Source organism: Poecilia formosa, unplaced genomic scaffold, assembly GCF_000485575.1.
Source record: "Poecilia formosa unplaced genomic scaffold, Poecilia_formosa-5.1.2 Scaffold0, whole genome shotgun sequence".
Taxonomy (NCBI): Eukaryota; Metazoa; Chordata; class Actinopteri; order Cyprinodontiformes; family Poeciliidae; genus Poecilia; species Poecilia formosa.
Window position 1 is genome coordinate 3,216,992 of NW_006799939.1, and position 23,080 is coordinate 3,240,071.

Below are 23,080 nucleotides of genomic sequence, written 5' to 3' on the forward strand. Positions count from 1 at the left end.
AATAGGGATGAATGACATTAGGGAGAAAAGCTGCCAGTGACGATGATGATATCCTACAAATATTATGTTTTCCTTGCTTCTATCATTCCTTTATTTTGCACGTGGTAGAAATTAATATAATTGGCCAAAAGTATGACTAGCTAATAAAGTGTGAGCGCCTCTTACCTGTCAATAAAATGGCCATACGTTTACTAAAGTCAAAGCTGTTTTTGGTGATGAAGATATTAATGAAAGAGTGTAATTTTCAATATACTTTAAAGCCCTTAGGAATAAAACGGTCTTAAACATAGGCTTTAAACTGAGATAACTTCATTTGAGTGAAAAAAAAAATCATTCAAATGAAAAAACTTTTACAAATCCCATTTTATCTAGTGTGTGTGTGTGTGTGTGTGCGTGCGTGTGTGTGCGTGTGTGTGTGTGTGTGTGTGCGTGTTTGTTTGTTTGCTTGAGTGAGAGTTGTTCCAAGCCTACCCATTATCACCGGTGCAGTTTGACTAAGATGCAGCAGCAGTAAATCCAGACACTGACAGAGGTATCCTGATTGGCTGGGGTTGTCTCTGACAGGAGTGGCTTTCCGCAGGTCTCTCTCCAGGTACATCACAAGTCTGTGCAGACAGACAGTGCAGGATTGTACTGGTCCAGTCGGACGTTTACATAGACTCATCGCGGCTAAAAACCGTTTTAATTTTGGGAGCCCCTTTTCAAAGCAGACTTTTCAAAGCAAGAGAAAAGGGAACAGTGCAAATACTGACTCTGTCACCTAATCATTGCAGCTGAAATTGAGAAAAGTTTTTTTTTTAAGCCTGGTATATGATTTTTTTTGTCAGTCTAGGTCAAACTTAGGTCAGAGTTCTGGAACGACTCAAAAGAACATTACAAAAAACAATTTTGAGGTGTGTTTGGGGGCAACTTATCTGAACATGTTTTAACAATTTAACAAAAAGATGTAATAATTAGATTAAAGAACATTAGTTAGGATGTTCAGAAGCAAGAGTTCCAAGAGGAGAATGATTCCCACATCAAAATTGGTAAAACAAAGTCTGGTATGAAAACCACCTGTGCTTCCATCACACCTCAGCAGAATCACAGGCTGATGACTGCCTCCATGCTCCGCTGAATTAATGCAGCATTCAAGCAAAAGGAGCCTCAACCAAGCATGAAGTGCATAGAAATGAACATACATTTCAGAGAGCTGGCATTTCAGATTAAAATTTATTTTATTATTAATATTATGCAGCATTTTAATTTCTGAGAAAGAAATTTTTCGCTTTCATTACCTGTAAGCCATAATCATCCAAATTAAAGAAGAAATAAAGACTTGACCTGCTTCACCTTATGCATAATGAGTCTTTGTAACATAAGTTTCTCTTTCAAAATATAAAATGTTCTTACATGTACCTGTTTATGAGTATTAGCAATCAGTTAATCAAACTTTTAATAACCTCCTTAACTTTGGCCTACAACTCATATCACATAGTTTAACATTCCAGATCGTCAAACCTTTAAATGCAGCTGTGCAAAGCCAATATAAAGACAGATTAGAATAATCATAAAAACACTCGTATAGTAAAGTTGGATCTTCAGTCCAGATTATAGAAAGAAAAACTATGATTTATATACACGAAACAGCCCAACCATATTTTCCATAGCATGATATTAATGTTTGAGGACTGCTCTTTTACAAGACGCCATCAAAAGTTGTGAACAAGCCAGCCAGCCTGCTGACCAGAGAGGCACCGCCAGCTTACCACCATTTTGTCACTGACGGCCGGAGACTCAGAAGCTGCTCACATGAACTGACCCACAAGTCGCTCGCTGTGCGGCTGAGTGGGTGTGACTGGATATGCTGAAAGCCATCATATTCCACCCTCGCTGCCAATCTTGACACCTCTTGGTGAGATTCGAGCGAGTTTATCTCACAGAGACAGGCACGCATATTTTCATGTCATCGAGGTGCTAATTAAACACAACGCAAGGCTGCGAGAGAGTGAGACTAAGGCAAATATGTGTCTCTGTGTGGCTGAGTCATGTGGCGTTCTCAGTGGGAGAGAGACAGGCAAACCAAATCTAAACGCTCCAACTCTGCTTACAGAAGGAGAGCAAGTGAGGCGTGTGAAGAAACAGGCAGAAATAATAAAAAAAGAAAACAGCCAGAGGAAATGAAAAACAAAAACATTGAATTTCTATAATCCTGCTCTAATGTAATAAAAGAAGACATATTTACATGCGGTATGGTAAGGGAATCGACATACGATGTTTCGGGGATGGCTGTGGATTGTGGAGAACGGTGGGGATCAAAAAGATCACAAACCGATTGTGTTACATTTCCATTTTCTTTCACAGTTTATTTCTGTAACCCAAATTTGTATGAAATAATTTTTCTACGAGACATGTTCAGAAAGACAGTGTGCAGGTGAGAGGCATAACGGATCACATTCCCCTGCAAGTTATTTATAAAAAGATGTGACAAATGAGAGTTAAACAACTGTAGGTTTGCAATGCTGCAGCCTATTTAAAGTTAAAAAAAACTTGTTTCCTGAGATACTTAACATCCCAGAAGAATGAGTAAAGAATTTATTTTCCACCTAATATGACAATTTGACAATATGACAAAGTTAGATGAATACATAAATGAAAATTGTAATTTTTGTAACACTTGTAAAACATTTGTTGCCGTTCATTCAGGCTGCAGGAGAGAACACAGCTTTCAGGAGACAACAGGAAGGTTGAACTTGACTGTAGAAAAGATCCTATGTTTCATCTGTTTGAGGTTTAATCCTCTGTTTCTCATGATATGTGCTCGATTTTGTTGGCAGCTTTTTGAAAATCTTAAATTTAAGGTAAGGAACTAAAGCATCTAGAATACACACACAATCAGCTGCTTTAGCAGCAATAGCCATATAATCACCAATTTAAGAGCCCAGAGACACCTTAAAATGTATTTATTAATTTTTTTAAAGCATGGGTAAGTCATGTCTTATAAACTGGCTTGTTATTTGCACACACAACGTGACCTTGCGTCTGCTCAAAATAAGAGCACTGACTACTCACCGCAGGAAGGCTATAAACAATTATTTTCAATACCATTTTCTACTTTTTGATACTGTAGTTCTCAACGATAAATTGCACTTGGCTAAAACTGGTTTGAGCAGGTCATAGTTTTACAAAAAAAAGAAAAAGAAAAAAAAAGGGCTTTGTAAATCGGCCATCAGATTTTATTTAGTGCATCTCTCCCCTGGTGTATAAAATCCTTCTCCAAGTTCCCATCCTAATATATTTCTAAAGAGGGCCAGTTCAAGAAAAAGCTGAGCAAACATTGCGAGGAGCCAGGGGGAAAGAACAGATAAGACACCAATAAGAGAGAATTATAATGATTCATGTGATTTGAACATATAGTTAAATTGAAAAGCCAAGTGGGAACAGGGTTGTATGGATGCATGGATGGAGGAATCACACATTTCATCATATGCTCCTGACACATGCAATGCTGCAAGGCAGCAGGGTGAACCACAGGACAAGCTGCTAATAAACTGTTTGAAGTTTGAAAAAGACTAAACTGTATGCGGCTAAGTTAAATGTGTTGGGAAAATCTATTTATATGAATATTCCCATAGCTTCTGCATTAGCTTAACACAAAAGGTTATAAAAACTATAACTACTTTGCTAAAATCTGCAGGCAGAATTTTGATGAAAGAAGTCTCTTCTGTAAACGTTTCCGCAAGACATGTGCAATTTACAGCATCGGAATGTGCTGTTTTGACCCAGATTTGGTTTTTAATCTGAAAAATGTTTTTAAACATTTAATCTAAAAATACGTCTTCGGCCATAGAGAACAGATATCCATTTGTCTTACCAGAGAGTACACTGAAGAGGTCATTTATATAGCAGTGTTGTTGGATAAGAAAACATAGCTGTACTGAAAGCTACAGTTAAATAATTAAAGGGAAATCTCACCCTGAAATGGAATTCAAAAATGCAACGTGTTTGTTCTCCGACAGTTCAGGCTGTGTGTGAACGTATACCGCTACATTCCAGAGAAGCTAATTAGCCAATGGTTTGCCAGACTGACTGCAGCTAAGAGGACGTTTCTCCACTCTGAGCCTCGGTGCAGTCAGACAGCAGGAGGCTGTGCAATGAAATGTGGTGAGTTGAGAAAAGCGCAGCAGGCAGGCGTCACATTTTAGAAACAAGGAATAAAGTACAATTTAAAAAGCAAAATGTCTTTAATTAGCCAAGTAGAAGTTTTATATCCTCTTAGGCTGCTCTAGGTTGTTATCTTGTAACAACTCAGTTACAAATAGATGTCGTAATGTCAGTTTGTTGTAGAGTTCTTCAAACTAATCTACCTCGTGCCAAATACTCTAGATTAAGATGGATAAATAATCAAATGATGTGTAACAGAGAGTAAGTTCTCTATTCAACTGTGTGTGAACTATAGTGGTGTACAGTGTTTACCTGTGCTGACAGCAGTAGAGCAGCATGTGTGTGTTGTCCTGTGTTAGCAGCAGTAACACCAGTAATGCTTTGGCTCTCGTCATGGCAGATGGGCTCTCCAAGCAACGCAGCACTTTCAGAACCAGATCCTACAAAACAGAACCACCACTGAATCTTAAGTCTGCAGGCTGATGATTGTTGAAAAACAACTGGCAAACCACACCGTTCCAGTTAAAGGAAAGCTTAAAAACCTCCACATGTTTATGTTTGTGATGGTAGGACAGAAGAGGCTTTTTCTAGCACCCTTAACCACCAATTAGCATGCAGACGACATCAAAGTTTGCTGTTTTGAGACTCCATGACCCCTACATGCCATTATTTGTTGCACTTCTGAAACAGTGACTTTTGGAGATTTTCTTCTGCATTTACAGTCGTGCTTGGTGACAAGTTTAAACTTGACAGAATGGCTTAAACAAATGGACCTCTGTGTCGTATATTTAAACCATAGCGAAACAGAAATCACAGATTACTAATGAGACGTTCCTGGGCTCTCACCAGCTGAAAAAAGTGAAACATAAATTATAGAACTGCTTTCTTTAGCGCATTTTAACATTTTAGGGGTACAAACAATTGGGCTACCAGTGATTTTAGGGAAGTAAACAAACAAAAACAAGAGCTGTGCTTAAAATTGTAAATGATAAATAAAATAAAATAAAACATATTAGGCTGTGTTAGGCTGCACTTTATGACATACAAACGTTTCAACAGCCATTCCTTTAGCAGAAGTAGTACTAACTCCTTGGGAGAAAAAAAAAAAAAACTGGACTGACCAACATTCATTAACAACACCATTATCATCAACACCATACACAACCAAGTGTGTGTGTTTGCGTGTGCGCGTGTGTGTGTGTTTAGGAGCAAATGTGAAAGCATGTTCTAGTCTGTGTGGTGCAACACACCAAGTTAATTAATTTCAAAGCCCAGCCGTGTGCTCTTAGCTGATAAGTCCCTCCCCAGTACCCATAATGCTTTGCTGCAGTAGAAGACTGCAGCGTATTCATTCAGCCAATTAGCCCAGATACTGACACACTCAACAAATTAGTGTTTGTGCTTCTGAGCACACAGTCACAGTCCCTCTTCACACATGCATGTTCACGCACATACACACACGCGCACACACACACACACACACACACACACACGCACGCACACGCAAACAGACAGAGTTCTGTGTAAACAAACTCCTGGACTGTCTGTCTTTGTGCCAGGGGAGAGAAAGAGGGTGGGGGGGTGAATGCATATCAGTTTATAATTAGAGCAGAGTTGAAGTACTAAGTTTGTATTCTGGTGTTAAATTGGAAGTGTTCAATGCAAATAAATTCAGTTCAGAGTCAATTACCAATTCTAGACTGCAAGTTAAAAACCTTCAAATCAATTTCAGCCCCTCTGCCTCCCCAACATTAACACATCACATACACACTAGATGGGTTTTCTCATGAAAAATTAAATAAGTAACTCCTGACAAATTAGTTCATGCACAGTTCAGATTTAGTTCATGAACTATGTAGAAAGAGGAGAGGAGGTAAACCAGCGAAGAAAGAGAGAGGATGAATTGTAAGGATTTTACAAACTATTTTTTATACTGCGCATTTATTGATGAGTGTTTCCAATCATAACCAATGTATTAACAAGATTAAGAACATTTCTCACTAAATCTCTTGTGCTCATCGGCAAGAACCTGAATAATCACAACAGATCTTGTGCAATGCCATATTAAAACAGCGCTGCTGCTTGATAATATGCAGCCCGAATAGCTTCAAGTTTGACATTTGAACTTCTTGTAATATCTTGCACATGTGCTTCGGAGAGTGCACATACCCGGCTCTGTGTGATCCGATGTTTGTGGATGTGTGAGGCGAGGAGGGCAGAGGCCACGGCAGTGAGCAGGTGCTGCTGCACCCTGGACCCTGCTCCACCTATGCCCTCCAAGACGGCTGCGGGGCCACAGGTGTCAATCACCGACAAGAAGACTGCTGGGTCCAGCCGGGTTAGCCTTGAAAGAGACTGGGGAAACAGGCGGATGAAAACGCGCGCTCATCATGAGCTATTTTACCGCATGTCGTTCATGAATTATGAGTCCGCGTCTTTGTAAAGCTACAGTATGTTGCGCTTGGGGTCTGGAGTGTTAGAGGTCAAAGAAAATACATGAGTAGGTATCATGTAACAACAACTAACTTGTAAAATTTGCCCCACACGTGACAATAACAAAAATAATTAACATATTGGAGTGCATTGGTGGGTGATTGAAAATATGGCATGGTGTAATAATTAACAGTGATTATACTTCCAGACCTTCAACATTCTGCACATTTTGTCATGTTAAAGCCTTCAGGATATTAGACTGAGATTTAATGGGAGTGACAAATACAATAACTGCATAATTATGAAGGTAATTAAGCACAAATATTATGAAAATAATAAACTGTGCAGTTTTACTAAAAATATAAATCTGCAAAATGTAATACACATTTGCGTTCAGTCCCTTTTAATTAACTACTCCTAAATAAAATCCAAGACAACTGCCTTCAGAAGTCGTCTAATTAATAAAAGCATCCACCTGTTTCCGACTTCATCTTGGAATAAATAGAGATTCATGTGTTGCACAACTGCAAACCATCACCTTAAACTGGCAGGCTGTGCCAAATGGAACAAATGGAAATAGGAAGTAATATTTGTAATTTCCTTAGAGCTGTTTCGGACATGACACTGAAGACCCATCCCTATGGTAACACATCACAATGGCATAATTATGCTGTAGGGATATTTCTTTTTCTGGTGAGGAAGACGTATGATGGGAAAAAGTATGGACACTGGACAATTCTGGAAAAACACAGTTAAACCTCAAGCCCAGACATGAGACTGAGACGGAGGTTCACTTTCCTGTTGGACATACAGCCAGAGTTTCAATAGAACGGTTTCAATCAAATCATGTTTAATGTTTGCATGGCTTAGTCAAAGCCCAGGCCTAATTTTAATGGAGAATCTGTGGCAGAACTGGAAAAAATGGTGTTCACTGATGCGTTCTATGTAATATGGCTGAAGTTAATATTAAAAAGAACAGGCAAATGTAACTGACATTTTTAAACAAATAAAAATCTGAAAAGCATTTACTATTTTATTATGTACCAATCAGTCTTTGTCTTTTATATAGAACCTCAATAAGATGCATTACAGTCTGTGGTAATATCACAACAAATTTTTGCTACCCTTGCACCTCTTTGTTTTAGGCTGCAAGGTTTAGCGTTTTAAAATACACTTTAAAAACCAAGAGTAAAAAAATGTAAGCAGGGAAGCTTTTTTCTTTCAGTTTCACCTTGAAGCTGCACTAGATGAGAACATTTTTACTCAATGCCTATTTTCTCCGCTTTACAGAAAGTACACGACATGCCTTTGTGTTGAGTGAATGTCGCCAAGCGAGCTTACAGAGATGGCAGTGACTCTGACGGCCTCCGCCGTAGAGTGACTGAACAGGTACCACAAAGCGGAGCCCATCTCTGTGGTAGCCAGGTGACGAGAGAGACCAGAGACGGTCGAAGAGACGTTTTCTACAGCTTTTGCAGCCATATGATGAACCACAGCATCATCCTGCAAGAGAGACACACAAACTCAGCTCCAATTTTTAGCAAGGGTTTAACAGCGCACCAAAATCATGACTCTGTGTGATTTCAATACACTTCAATGAAGAAACATAAATGAAAATGTTAGTTTTTTCACTTCAGTCAGCATTAAAAAAGTAATTTTCTTTTTTCAATTTCTGAAATCATCATTTAATATAAAGTGAAAAGTTGGTACTGATGTTTTGACCCATGCCCAATGATAGATCATATACAATGATATAGTTAATGTTGATATATAGAAATTTTTGAATAAGACCGTGTTTGAAAATAGAACATGCTTAAATCTCTTTGGAGTTATTTTAATAATTTGACAGCGCAGGAGACAAAATTTTCATGGAACTGTAATTTTCACTTTTTACCAACCATTTCTCCAAAAGACATACTGATGCCATATCCTGGTAAGTATATTTTTCTATTAATAAGAATAAATCATCACACATCCTGCAACCATTGCAGTCCTTCAGACTTCGTTCTGAATACTGCAGCAATTTACAAATACTAAATTAAATTAACACAACATAATTTCAGTAAACACACAAAGTATCGTATTTGTGCTTGTGTGCTGCATATGTACGGTATGCAACCGCACACCTTTGCCTGAGCAGAGAATAGCTTCTTCTTTTCAGACAAAGGGGACAGGCTAATGAAATTTCTGTGGCTGAGGAAATTAGTTTTTCCCACAAGAGTCATTGTGGAGAAAGACAGGAAGTACAACAGATGTGATTGCCTCTGTCAGGTTGTTATTTCGTTTCACCGTGTTACATCACTTTGACGCTACTCTCTCCAAGGTGTGAGATGCAATGGGACTTCTTCCAAAATAAATCTTACTACATTTTCAGGAAAAATGGCTAACATTAATAGCGGCGACATTAATTCCACCACGCCAATTTATCATGGTCATCCTGTAAAAGTAGAGCAGGTGACACTGATGACACTTTCAGCTAAACCCCATTTTCGCATTTCACCCTCTAGCGTACAATTAGTTTGCAGATTACCATATAAATAGTGAGGAGATGCATTTTTGTTTCTCAGTCAGTGAATGCACCATAACCAAGCAAAAACAGGTTACCGTAACAGCAAAACTTTTTAGTACGGGAAGGAAAAATGTAAGTATTGTTGAGAAAATAAATTTAAAATAAGCTAGTTTTAAAACTTAACATGTCTTGATTCAAATGCCCTAATTGTGGTTTTGAAATTAGTAATGTATTCTGGCTCTTTGACCTTTATTTTACTTGTAGTTACAGCAGATGGTTTGCTAGGATCGTTTGAACTGCCTTTTGTCTGTGGGAAAACAATACAGTGGAAGTTCCAGCTTTTCACACTCATCTGTGAAAGGCCGTATACACGGCAGGGGTTTCTGGCTTCAGATAGAGGGTCAGAGATAGCTCCTGGATTGGATGAGCAAAGATACGCCTTATTTGAATAAATTAGAGAAAAGAAGATAAAACTTTCTACACAGAAGTAACAAATCAGATTTTGCTCTTGCAACTTCTCCAAAGACGTCTTTGCTTTTTGTTTGTCGTTTCCATCTTTTGTCTTTTTCTCTCTCAGGTAAATTCATGTGTTGTTTGTGCTCTGAAGTTTCTGATGTTTTGTGATGTGTTTGTCTGGTGATAGTATGCATCTGTCTTGAATAAATGCTGATTATTGTGACGCTGTTATCTCTGCGTGATCTCAGTCTTTGCGCACAGCATTTTTCTGAACCCGGGCATAAGAGAGGATTTAACGAGTCAAAAGGTTTTTAAAGTTCAAGAATTTTTCCTCTCTTTACAGTATGTATTTTTGTTACACTGAGGTGTTTTAAAATAAATGCAGATAAGATTTGGAAAGCTATTCTAAAGTAAGAAGTCTTTTGAAAACATGTACAGACATGTCTGTGGTTCATTCAGGTTGCAAGCCAAAGAGATGGTTGTTCGACTTCTAGCAGACAACAGGGAGGTCAAGCGGAGTTCAGTAAAGTTGTTTTGTTTCTGGGTCTTTTTTACACTGTCAACCTTTTTCTTTCATAAAACATACTGGTTTTGGACATGCTAGCACCTTTTGGAAATCTCAGAGTTAAAGGGTTGGACTTTTAAAAAAAAAAAGTTCTGTGGAGTAGGTCCCTTAACTGTAGTAGAAAGATGTTAACAAGCTAACACGTTTCTAATTTGTTGAATAAGCTGACCATGAGTCAGGATAATTTTCAAACAATTACAAAACCTGGAAAGCACAACAACATACCACATTTAACAAAGCTGTACAACTTATGCAGAATCCTCAAATAGACTCTGTTCTCGGCAGAGCTAAAGCGCCCTGGCAAGTCACAGCTGATTGGAGGGATTGGCTGATTGCAGCCGACAGGCTGAAGCAGAGAAACCTGCCATAGAAATAACAGAAGTTGTTTGGCTGAACAAAGTGCAACGATGGTTGGTTGAGAAATTATAATTTGCTGATATTTGCTAACATGTTGTTATATCCCGCTGCTATGAAGATTTTAATTTTAAGCTGTTTTAAATTTTTAAAGTATGGTAAAAGAGGCAATGTATGTCTGTCTGTTGTGATCCTGCAGTTCATATGCTTACTTAATTCACAATAAACTTAAGTTAAAGTTTAAAATGTCAACAATATAATCACGTTGCATATTTTTAAAATAGTGACTCCACGGGGTGCTGTGGTGGCGCAGGGGTTAAGCACAACCCAAACTCTGATCACTGCACGTTAATTATGCTATGAGAAAAATAAGTTTCGAATTAATTCTTTAAGTGATATCTAAAGAAAATTAGCACTAATAAAGTTACATTTACAGGACCACAGTTTTCAAACCACCTATATTAATAAAACATTAATACAAGCAAACACCGACCAAAGTAATGAACATAAATTAGTAAAAAGAGAAAATAAAGATGAAACTGAATAAATTACTTAAAAATATATTAAAACACAAATATAAAGCTTCCGCAAGTATTTGCGACAGAGACATTACCAAAACAGCTGCTTTCAGCACAAAAACTGCATTTCCACTTCAGATGTTACAGAAATTCAGGTCTACTTTTAACATATTTTGAGGGATTAAATTTGCCACCCACCCAACACGTTAACAAAACTGACCTGCTTTCTGACCTAATGAACAGAAAGCAGGTCTTCTTAGGACCGCAGAACCTAAAGAGCTACCTGTGGCACACAGCGGTGGCCGGGCTGTGATCCATTGTCACATCCATGTTGCGCATTAAAAAGATACATCATATTCAACCAACACAAGGACTCTAATGATAACTGACAGCCTAAATCACCAACCTATTAATTCAATATACGACATCACAGCATGTTCCCAACACCAGGGGACTAAGCGGAGCGACAGCATAATGAATCCTCTGGCACCCCTTTGGGAGCCAGCGGAATGGTCTGTTCCAGTGTTCCCCAGGCTGTGCGGAGCAGCTCACTAATGAGCCCACGGGGGAGCCCCCACTGTCTGTGTGTTTAATAGACTGTAGCCTTGCCAGGCACTACACAGGGAGAGAGGGTGGAGGTGGTGGTGAGGGTGGTGATGGTTTTGAGGGGGGCGAGGAGGGTGTTACATGAAGAGAGAGAGTGAGAAAGATATTCTTACAAGTGATGAGAAACAAGCAGAAATTTCATCATTGTAATTCAGAAACGGGAAACGCATGAAGAAGGGAGAAGGGAAAAGGTGATGAAGTTATCCTCAATGTAATATGACCATGAAAAACAGAAGGACATTTATTATACTTGGCGTCATGGTTAAGAATAACACCAGTGGATTATTGGTTGTGGAACATAACACAAGGAGAATTTGTCATAGATACATTTTTTGTGAAATGACTTAAATTCTGTTGCGTTTGTGATATTGTCCAAAAAAATAAAATGCAAAATGTCCAAAAAATAAAAGAGCATTTGACACAATGAGAGATGTACGGATATCCGTTACTATGCAACAAAAACTTCAACAGATTCTATCATTAAAACATGTTTCACTTGTAAGCATATTACCATATTACAGTGGCAAAATAAAGAGAATATTTGTAGCTCTAAACAAATGGGGTTTTAGCCTTGATTTAAAGAAACTGTTTCAGTTTTTTTTTTTGTTTGTTTGTTTTTTCTGGGAGTTTATTCCAGATTACTGGAGCATAGAAGCTTCTCCATGTTTGGTTTTGGTTCTGTGGATGCAGAGTAGAGCAGAACCACAAGACCTGAGTGAATGAGTTTGTAATCGTCTTTATGTTTCTCTGAAGGTTCAGGCCCGTGTCCATCACTACGCCCACATGTCGGATCTGGTCAGCAGTTTCTAGCTGCAACAACTGAACGAGTAATTTAGTTTTAGCAAAACTGAGCTCATTAATATTGATGCACTGACAGACATTGATGCCGTTTTATCTACAAAAGGTGAAGCGCTGCGATTTATGCAAGACCTAGAAGAAAAACATATTTACACAAGCTCTGGTTCACAAATCTGTCAACAGCTTTGAAGTTGTTCTCATAATATTAAATATGAGTTAAATTACATGTACATATGTTGTAAAGATTAATTTATTTGTAAGTGCCTTAAAAGTCAAACTAAATAAATTAAGACCTATTTTTGCCCATTCTTACTTCAAGCTGGCTCTATTCAAATTCAAATTCAAAAATGATTTATTAATCCCAAAGGGAAATTAAACGTTGTAGCTCATTGATTCGGGTTCTTCAAAGAGTTATTGAACATGGTGATGGTTGATGGCAACAGCAGTCAAGATCAGTCCCATTTGATGGACAGCATCATTCAATCACAATTTTCAGTCTTGCCACCGATTCTAAATTGGTGTAGGTGTGGATTTAGACTGTGCCATCCCAACACATAAACAGGATTCTATCTAAAAAACTACAATGATGCTTCAGATGTATTTTTAGGCCACCATGCTTTCTAAAAGCTTAACCACCAGCCCTGCCTCAAGTCTTTTGCCTCTTTAAAGATCTGCTTCTAAGATCAGCTTTTGTTTAACTTCATCCATCTTCCCAACCCAGCAGCTTTCCTGTCGTTTCTAACAAAATTACTCCCTTAATCGTTATGCTGCCACCACCTTGTGTCATTGTAAGGCTGGTGTATTCAGGGTGATGCACAGTTCTATTTTTCCACCACACGGCATTTTGCGTGTAATTGTTAAAAGTTCAACTGTGGTGTAATCTTACAAGAGCACCTTTTTAGACATGTTTGCCAAGTATCCCTTAATGGACTGCAGGTAGGACTTCTTATGGCTTTTCTTTCAACAATGACATTCTTCCATAAGTTTAGGTTAGTGACCATATCTTAGTGGATTTGCAGTTGTTCTAAACTCACTCCTTTCGTAAGTGGTTGTTATTTTCTTTCCTCTTTCTGCCTTTAACCTCCCAACAGTCTTATTCCTCTGCTTTGTCCCTTCATCTTCGTGACACTGTTTGTCTACTAATGTTCACAAATGCATACAGAGGAGCTGTGTTCAGGATGGAATTAAATTACACATAAGTGGATTTTTTTTTACACTAATTACTGCTCTGAAGGCAAATGATTTCAACTGAATTCATCCTAACCTTTTAAGTACAAAACACTTTGAAAATCATGCTTTTGTTTCCTTTCATTTCATAATTATGGGCTACTTGGTGACAAAATGTGAACGAATTCAGAGGGTATGAATACTTTTGCGAAGCACTGTTGACTGCAATAAGAAGCCTTACATCTAAAACTCAGATGCAAAGCTATCTCTTCTGCATTGCCCAAAGTTGTATTTTTGAGAGAATATAAAAAAAAAAAATGCAAAATAGCTCTTGGCAGAAGGCGGGTAAACAGAGAAGGAATGTGGAAGCACATGGGTGTAGATACTTAAAAATGTAACAGTATTGAAACCCTGTCCAGCAGGAGCAAAAGCAGAAACTCAAAATGCACACGCGTACACACACATAGAAGTAAACATAAATACATTATCACTAAGAGCAGATGTTGGTATGGTGAAGACAAGAAGACGGCACAAATCACCTGCATTTCTCTCAGTTTCATCTTAATTATTTTATTTTAAATGTTCCAGCTTAAGATTTGCATTACGGCTTGTACGGCTCATGTAAATAGAAGAAATTCATTGGAACCAAGTCACACATTTTATTAAAACATTGGGTATGTTATTCAATTACGTCAAGTTAAAGTTTCCTTTTATTAAACGATTTTAAAAAGCATGCACATATTTATTTGCACACATATATGGTCATATACACTGGAAACATAAGAAGACATTGACAGTGCTGGATGCAAAGCCTAATACCGAATATGAGCTTGAACAACATCATTTAGATGAACTCAAAGAAAAAAATAAACATTGTTTCTGCTTTGCATAAGCCTAGGAGGTTAAATAAGATTATGATTAGTATGACTATTCAGTAATGTTGGTTCATGACCTTACGTGAAAAAACAAACATACTGTAAAACGTGGAATGACTGTCAGGGAAACTTCATTTAATGATGACTGTAGATTAAGTGTCATTTTCAGCCAATGAGGGAGAAATCTGTTGACATAAATATGCTTTATTAAAAATAAAAGAATACAAATATTTTCCTATTAATAACATCACAAAACCAAAAGAGAAAATAAGAAACAACAAAATTGCTATTTCAAGGTTTTTTAATGACAAACTTCCTGCATAATGACTCCTGGTCTATTAGTTACTAATGACATGCCTAGATGTGTTTTAATCTAATATTCTTTCAAGCTGATTCAGTTAAAATACGTTTATTCCTGGCTTTTCTTGAGGCTTAAACAAGAGTTCCATGCTCTTCATCATGTTTCAACAGGACAGCCTGCTTCATTTCAAATGAAACTCTTCCTAATCTGCAGCTCAAAACTGACAGATGATATTTGCACACTCTGAACCCCTGGCTGAAAGCTGCTTTCAAATTGAAAACCTAAAAGGCAGGAAGATATAAACCGAGGAAACAAACTACTTCAAATGGCCTTCCGTGGACCACTTTTATATAGAAACAAGTTTGTGCCGGCTCTTTTGAGTCTCAAAGACGTAGATGGTAAAACTACTCCAGTCCGAGTGTCTGTGCTTACACAGTTCAGATGTCTGATGTGGTTTCTCTCTGTAATTACGGGCCTTCAGAAGATTGTGCACCTGGTTTTCAATAACCACTTTTGACAGAGACTCAAACACATTCTGAACATTAAGCGTATCATTCACTAACAAGAACATCTAACGCCACGGATAGCCACCATCAAAAGCTCAAATTTGCTAAAAGGCTAATAGAAACTGAGATATAGAGAGTGCTCCTGTAGGAATAAATGTAAAAGAAAAATAAAAAAAGAAGAGGTACAATTGAAACTGTTTACATGTGCTGGTTAAAAAGACACAGAAGCTTATTTTTTCACTTCTTAATGTTAGACCAAGTTAAACTTTGCCTGCCTTAGGTCTGTTAGGATCACAAAGATTATTTATATTTGCTAAATAAAAGGTTTAGATACGTTTTAGAAAGCTCATTTTGTGCTACCTATTGCTAATGTATTTACAGGGTTTGTTATGATTATTAAACAGTAATTTGCCATGACTATTGCCACAAGAAACTGAATGAATAATTTAACAATGATCTAAATGACATTCAAACACTAAATATGTTTTATTTCCTGTCTGACTCTGAATTAAACCCTTCCGTTCTATTAGGTGTCTACTGAATTACTTAAAACAAATGTATTAATGTTATAACCCTGATAGATCACGTTAAAATTAAAAATTATATATATATATATATACATATATATATATATAAATTGTACCCTGTGTTTGCTAAGGCAATTTAGTTAACCTTAGTACTGCTTGGTAATTGAGTGCATCACTATTTTACAATAATCAATTTTGAACAGCAATTTGCTCTGCGAGTTGAGCGGTTTCTGAGTGCATTTAAGTATAAAAATCACTCACACAAACACACAAATAACATCACCCCTACATGTAAATGTCCCATATTTCAATTTTAAAAAAAAAGAAAAAAAAAAAAGAGGAAAGGCACTTAACATTTTTCTGATGTGTTAAAGGGTGTTTGGATGAATGAGTCCAGAAGAAGAATCTGAATCTATGATGCCAACAACAATAAAAGGCAGAAGTCAAAGTGTCTGTGGGACCACACTTTGATAAGTGTTAGGTGATCACACATTCGTAGTAATCTCGGTAACTCTGGATATACAAACATATTAGCTAATAAAAACTAGAAACTGGAATCTGACCAAGTGTGCAGCTTAGCTTGAATGCATCAGAACACCTTTAGGGTGTTATAAAGAGGCAAGTAAAGCAGCATAGCCCCTCCAGCTAAGCAGCAATTTTTTAAGAAATCTCTCCAGACATTTGTGGACATTGGGTGGACCAACAAAGTTGAAAAAAAATTATACGAGTTCTATTTCAGCAGTGAACATTTTTTGACATTTAGTGTGCCGAGCTCCTACTATGGGGCCTGTATATACTGAATATAGTAAAAGTATAGGCTTAGTTGTTAGTCTTTATATCAGTTTAAATAATAATAAATAAAAAAAACCATGCAGTTACTTAGGTGTAGTTTTGAATAACTTGACATATAGGTGAGATTAGATGGGTGCACTCTACATATCACAGGATAGTTTCTATTCAGAATGTGTGTGTTGATCCTGATCCTTTTGATAGATCAGGAGCATGAGGTGGCTATCTCATGTTAGAGACGCAAGGGTAGGGGCCCATGACTGTTTTAGGAGTCACCCTCTCTCCTCTCTTTTGTGGAAGATAGTGATAAATGATTAATGGGCTCACCATAGCTGGGTGTGTATGTATGCGAATGTCCGTGTGTGTGTGGGTGTGTGTGTGTGTGTGTGTGAGGGGGATTTCTGCCTAGTGCCCTCTGGCTTCTATCACTGCAATACTGTTCACACACCTTTTCTGTTGCAAGCGCATGCACACATACACGCACACACAGATTATTCATCATAGGCAGCTGAAGCATCATCTTGTTCAGGCTCATAAATAATTTCCTGCAGCTCAAGTCTGGCCTGGAAACCTGCCTTTCACTCCATGCCATCAACTCCCCCTCTAAGTACAACTCTCTCCCTTTCACACTGTCTGCCTGCCATATCATCCCCCTCTCCAACTACACTGATCTGGCTTCCTTTCTTCCTTTCTGTCACTCTTCAGTATCCCCTCTCCATTGGCAAAACCACCATGCTCCCTGTGGCTCCAGGCCCCCGCTACTTCCTTCCCCAGTCAAACCCGTCCTCTAGTACAACAATCTGTATCCATCTCTGCAGTGCTTTGCTTGGAAATCAGCAAAAAAAAAAAAAAAAAAAGTCTCAACAGCAGCAGAAGGGGCTGGGGTTATCCACTGGGTCAAAAGAATGCAGCAAAAACACACTGCCTGGAGCATATTTGACAGGTTCTTGGCACTGTGTCTCAATGCTGTCATGCAATTAACAGAGTGTGGCACTGAATTTGCATTTAGAACATTGGTAGACAATTTTCTTCTCTGGCAAAAATTGCATAAGAAATGCATCAGAAAATATTATAGGCGAGTCAAACAATAGAAGAGAAATTAAGAAAAAAAAAAAAACTTTCTCAGGCTATATAAATATTCGGAGAAATTTTCACGAGCGACTTTTACGACGCTACTTTAGATTAGAGCACAGCTGCAACTGTAACCAGCTTTACCAGCTGAAATGTATACAACAAATATTTAAACTTTAAAATCTGAAATCCAACAAACACTCAATTAAATGCACTACAAATTTTCTATCGAATGATTGAAGATGGAATGCATATTTGTATTCTATATTCAATTACAAATATGCTATTCTAATTTAGACAACGCGACAGACATAGCAGAACTTTTCCGTCTTGTGTTTGAGGAATATTATTTAATTCACTCAAATCTATTCTCACAGTTGTAATTTCAAGCAGCTAACACATTTTTCACAACTGAGAGAGAGAGAGAGAGAGAGAGAGAGAGAGAGAGAGAGAGAGAGAGGGAGAGAGAGAGAGAGGGAGAGCTGAAGTTACACCAGATTTGTTCGTGAATAATATATGTGGTGGAACTTTTAATGTGTTACGACAAATTTAGAAGTAAGAAGTTTACCAAACTGAAAACAAACACAAACTTTTAGTTTAACTGACAGCAAAAAGCAAACTGACCATGTTTGAATACTTTATTTCTTTTTAAATGTTCATCAATCATGGTTCATAAGTGAAAGGTAACTAAAATTGAGTAGAAATTAATAACTTTTTTTTCTCATTTAAACTCTACAGCAATCAGTCACAATAGCCACTGTGTGAATAGCGATGAATTTTAATAGTTAAATTTTAACTTTTAGGATGTAATTGAAATATAACAAGTTAAAATCAGCAGTGAAATTCAGCCTAAACCCATTGAAATGCCTAATAAAAGTCAGCGTAAAAAGTGAAAAAACAACTTGTCTTCTCTGTTCAGGAAGAATTTTGCCCAAATAATTTGTTAAGTCAGTGGATAAGTACCTGGTAGTTTTCATATACTTGAACACTGGACTGACTGCAACAATACAATAACATCATTATAAACTATAAGCAACTGACGATAGTCGCCGTTACACTGCTGGCAAGCTGCAAGCTTTCGATAAAATCCTAAAAATTAATGAGATGGATCTCCAACTTTGATGGCATTGATTTTTCCAGGAAAAACATTGGTTCAAGTCCAGAGCAATGTACACTGTTTCAGTCACCTTCATCGGAAATCGGAAATATTGTGAATGTGTAAAATCATTCCCAAAGTCTTAATCAATCAGTAATGAGGTTAAATGTGCCAAAGAAATGAAAAGCAAGCCAACATTGGCATTTATCCATAAAGTTTGAGAAGAGGAACTAGGTCTTTAGTTAACTCTAATGCATTAGTAACATAATATGCTGCTATTACTTTGTGACAAATGTTTGACCATGCACAAAATAAACAGTGGGCCAAAAAAAAAAAACCCTGCAGTTTTCCTCCTCTCTTTCTCTTCGGTTGTTGTGATATTCAGTAGATTTGTTTTGACAGCTTGGAAGTTCACCTCTTTATGTCAGTGAGATCAACAGAGATTTAGTACATTCAATACCCATCATCCTCTAACTATCGGTTTCAGAGACTTACAGGACACAGGAAGCAGCTCCCCCTGACAGTGGGCTTGAGACGGAGTATAACCCGGAACACTTATCCATCAATCTCAGTCATACCTAGTAACCCTAAAAGCTCTCTGCGTGAGTGTGAACCACAGGTTAAAGCTAGTTCACTTGGGGGGAAATGAAAACTGGAGGAAAACAGAAAAAAAAGAAGATCCTGCCAAACACAACATATAAAATCTGACTGCTGACCAGGAATTTCAAAACCTGGACATTCTTATGAGGCTAAGTGGAACACAAAGACGGATATCGATCTACTGTGTTTACCTCTGGTTTAGTGCTATCATCTGATTGGGGTGCCTCACAGTTCACCTGTCAATCTCCATAATGGATTCCTTGTGACTTAGAAAATCCATACAACTCCCGCAAGTTTTTCTTCATAATACAAGCTGATTTCAAAGTCCCAGCTCTTTTTAAAAATGTTTCTTGAAGTCCAAGACATGGGAATCTGCATGTCTGTATGCGTTATGTTTTTAGACGGTCCAAAAACCATGTTCTTTAGACAAAATGTTCTGTGATGGAACAAATATGCCCAGACTGACTTTGGCAAATAAAAACAGAACATTTGCAGATAATAAAACAGAAATAGTCATCTCTATGCACAATAGTCTTGGGTTATCCCAAAAATAACCATACATATCAAGCAAATGAAAGAAAGTGAAGGTTTCTCTGAAACTTCAAATCAAACCCGGATTTGGAACTTGTTCAAAACTAGAGACACATCTTATAAATAAACAGTAATGCAACTTGTTTTTGTAATTACTGGTGACACAGAAAACTTTGCCTCTTGTCTGAGAATCATTCAAAGTTTTCTAATATAAATGAAAGATTTCATTTAGAGATGCGGAGACAGAAACAGCATGAACAGAGGTAGATTGCGGTTAAATGATGAAAACAGATCGAGGAAGGTTGAGTCTGGCGATGAGGGGTCCCTGTGGCTACATGTGGCCATCAGCGTATCTTACTGTTCAATAATGATAAATAAGTTAGCTGTCTCTCTCCCCAAACGCCCTCCTTCTTGCTGCTAGCACTCCTCTATTTATCTAGCCTCCAACATAAAATCCTATGTTAATAAAATAAGTAAAAGCCGACCGCTTACAACACATCATTTTTATGCACAATGTACACTCACTGGCCCATTTATTAGACACACTCTGCTAGCATTAGGTTAGAACAGCTTTTACCCTAAATTATCAATGCCAATTGAATCAACAAGGTGATAAAAACATTCCTCAAGAGATTTTGGTCAAAATTGGCACCTGCACATGCACAATACTTTCTTCTTTTCCAACATGTCCCAAAGGTTCTCTGTTGGATCAAGACCTTGTAACTGTGGAAGACGGAGTCCAGTGAACTAATTGCCAGGTTCATTAGACTAGAGATGATTTAAGCCTTGTGACCACAGACATTAGAATATATGAACAATGTAATCTTAATGGGGTAAACATGATCAGCAGCAAAACTCAAGATAGGGTGTGGAGTTAAACAATGCTCTTGAAAATCACTCCACGCCATTACACCGCCAACAGCAGTCTGCTCTCCTAATACAAGAAATGCTGATCCAGGCCTTTGAATGGGAAAGGTGCTTTATAAATGAACTATTTACTTGCATTCAAGAAATTTTGGTCCAAATTGCATTTTTGTTTAAGCAAGAATTGTGGCCCATCTGAATGTCGCATTTGAAATTATAGGCCCATCACACCAGGTCATCTTCTAATCTGCTATTTTTCCATTGTGGTGAGTCTGTGTGAATCTTAGCACTAGTTTTGTGTTTTATAATGACAGGAATGGGACCTGGTGTGGTTTTCTGCTCCTGTATCTGCTTCAAAGTCCAACGCATTATACTCTTTTCATCTACTTTGATCTTAACAATGGTACGATCGGATCTGGGATGTGTTTAAATATTATGTTGTAAATTTAGACAATAAGATTTTTTTAAACATTAATACCAACCCTTTGAAATAAGTCCAGTAACTATAACTAGAAGTCATCAGCAGAACAAATGAATATCAATAATCCACACTTGTAAGTACTTTGGCTTGTGTACATTCACCAACGATGATATTGGTCAGCCAATGCATACAATCTAACTTGACCTAGTGAACAGGTCATCCATTAATGATAACCTTTCTCGTCTACTTTATAAAGTTATTTCATGGTGACACTGCAGGAACCACACAATTATTAAATACATATTTAATTATTGGCATCAGCTATAATCAGTTTGCAATTTAATGATTTAATGACATTTAATAAATTGTCTATTAAATAAATCATTTAAATACTTAATAAAACATTTATTTATTTCATAGTACTTTTAATTAATGCTTTAATAATATACTTATTTATTTAATGTTGTCCATTTTAATTGTCTATAGTTCATTGGCGTTCCAAAATCCTATAAGTTGTTTAATTATTTATTTATTTAATTTTTAATCTGAGTCCAAATTTCGTATCACAAACAAGCAAAGGTGGTATGACAATAAAAAATTCCTTGAATCCTTAAATGACTGTCACTGTTCTGGACAGGTAGACAGCAATTACTTTTTGGGGCTCTGATGCCCTTTTTGAGATGCTTTAGGCTACGTTCACACTGCTGCCATGTCAAACTTTTTCATGGCCGCTTTTCAATCTTTTCACCCCCAGTGCTTTCTTTTTTCTCCCATTGCTAAACAACTTTAAAATCAAGCCATTATTACTTCTGTAAACAGATGTGACAGCATCTTTCTTCTCCTGTGCATGCGGGTAGCTTTGGGGTCATGAACTGTTCACGTAGCAGTCTGACTGCGGTTTCATGTAACTAGTATCATGAGCGACCATAGAAAAGTATTCAGATTTCAGAAAGAAATGTGAATTGAGCTTTAAGACCTGCTGTGTGAACGTAGCCTTAGTCTACTTCATGATGTCAAACACGTTCTAATTAAGCCATTTCTGACAGGTTTGGCATTAACCAGGCCACGGTGTGGATAGAGAAGTTAAACAACAAAGAAAGATGTGAGGAATAAGTTTGGTTCATAAGTTAGCAAGGGGGGGTGGCAACAATGTTTTGTCATTGGATCAAGTTTGTCGGTTTATTTTCCCAAAGAAATAAAATTCTTATTAGAAAACTTCATTCTTAACTTCGGTTATCATTGCTTGACTTTTTGTACAACGACCTGAAACATTTGAAGATGAAACTGAATAACAGGTTTAGGATTTAATATTAACAGTCTCTCACTCAATCCACTTATTTGTTAAAGTATTTAACCATTTTTATTAGTCGATGGAGAAATGTGCAATATTTTTATTTTTATTTTTTTTAACGGTAAAGCCAAATAATGTCATGTTATTTTACCATGCTGGGACAGACTAAAGCAAACAAAGCAGAAGTAAATAAAAAAAAAATGGGATGAAATTGAAAAGAAGCAGAAAGCAAACAGATATCGGCTCCTCCATTTGTGCTGTTGCTCCATCTACTGTAGGTGTGTGTCTGGAGGGTCCTAATTGCTGCTGAGGTCAGGCTGCAGAGCAGTAAAGGGTTGTGTTTGATGCAGGTAAGAGTGTGCATGCATGCATGAATGTGTGTGACTGCTCTGCATGCCCTTGACTTGCAGCTGGCAAACAACGCTTTAGGCCCCCACAGCTGCCTCATCATTACTGTTCACAGGGATCCCCTGCCACACACAAACACGCACAGGCTCACGCAGAGTGAGACTTAGTCACAGCTACACAGGCACAGACACAAACAGGCACACGCAGACATACACAGAGACACTCACCCCTTCCCGCAGGCTCCTCATTAAGCCAGTGTAGGCGGCAGCAGGAACGAACCACAGTCCCTCTGGGGAGCCTCTCTTCTCCTC

General features: G+C 37.6%; 1 protein-coding gene across 11 annotated transcripts in view; it reads right to left on the reverse strand.

The window, feature by feature from the left end:
* ulk4 (unc-51 like kinase 4) overlaps positions 1-23,080 on the reverse strand; it is an 89,898-nt gene that overhangs the window by 48,291 nt on the left and 18,527 nt on the right. For all 11 annotated transcript variants that reach the window (XR_001662404.1, XR_001662386.1, XR_001662399.1 and 8 more), the window contains exons 20-24: positions 22,997-23,080; positions 7,918-8,079; positions 6,313-6,498; positions 4,456-4,583; positions 472-605 (exon numbers count right to left, since the gene is read on the reverse strand). Coding sequence is in view for 6 of the 11 variants with exons in the window: in XM_016672449.1 (XP_016527935.1) it covers positions 472-605; positions 4,456-4,583; positions 6,313-6,498; positions 7,918-8,079; positions 22,997-23,080 (694 nt within the window). In the remaining 5 variants the exon portion in view is untranslated. The remainder of the gene's footprint in view (positions 1-471; positions 606-4,455; positions 4,584-6,312; positions 6,499-7,917; positions 8,080-22,996) is intronic.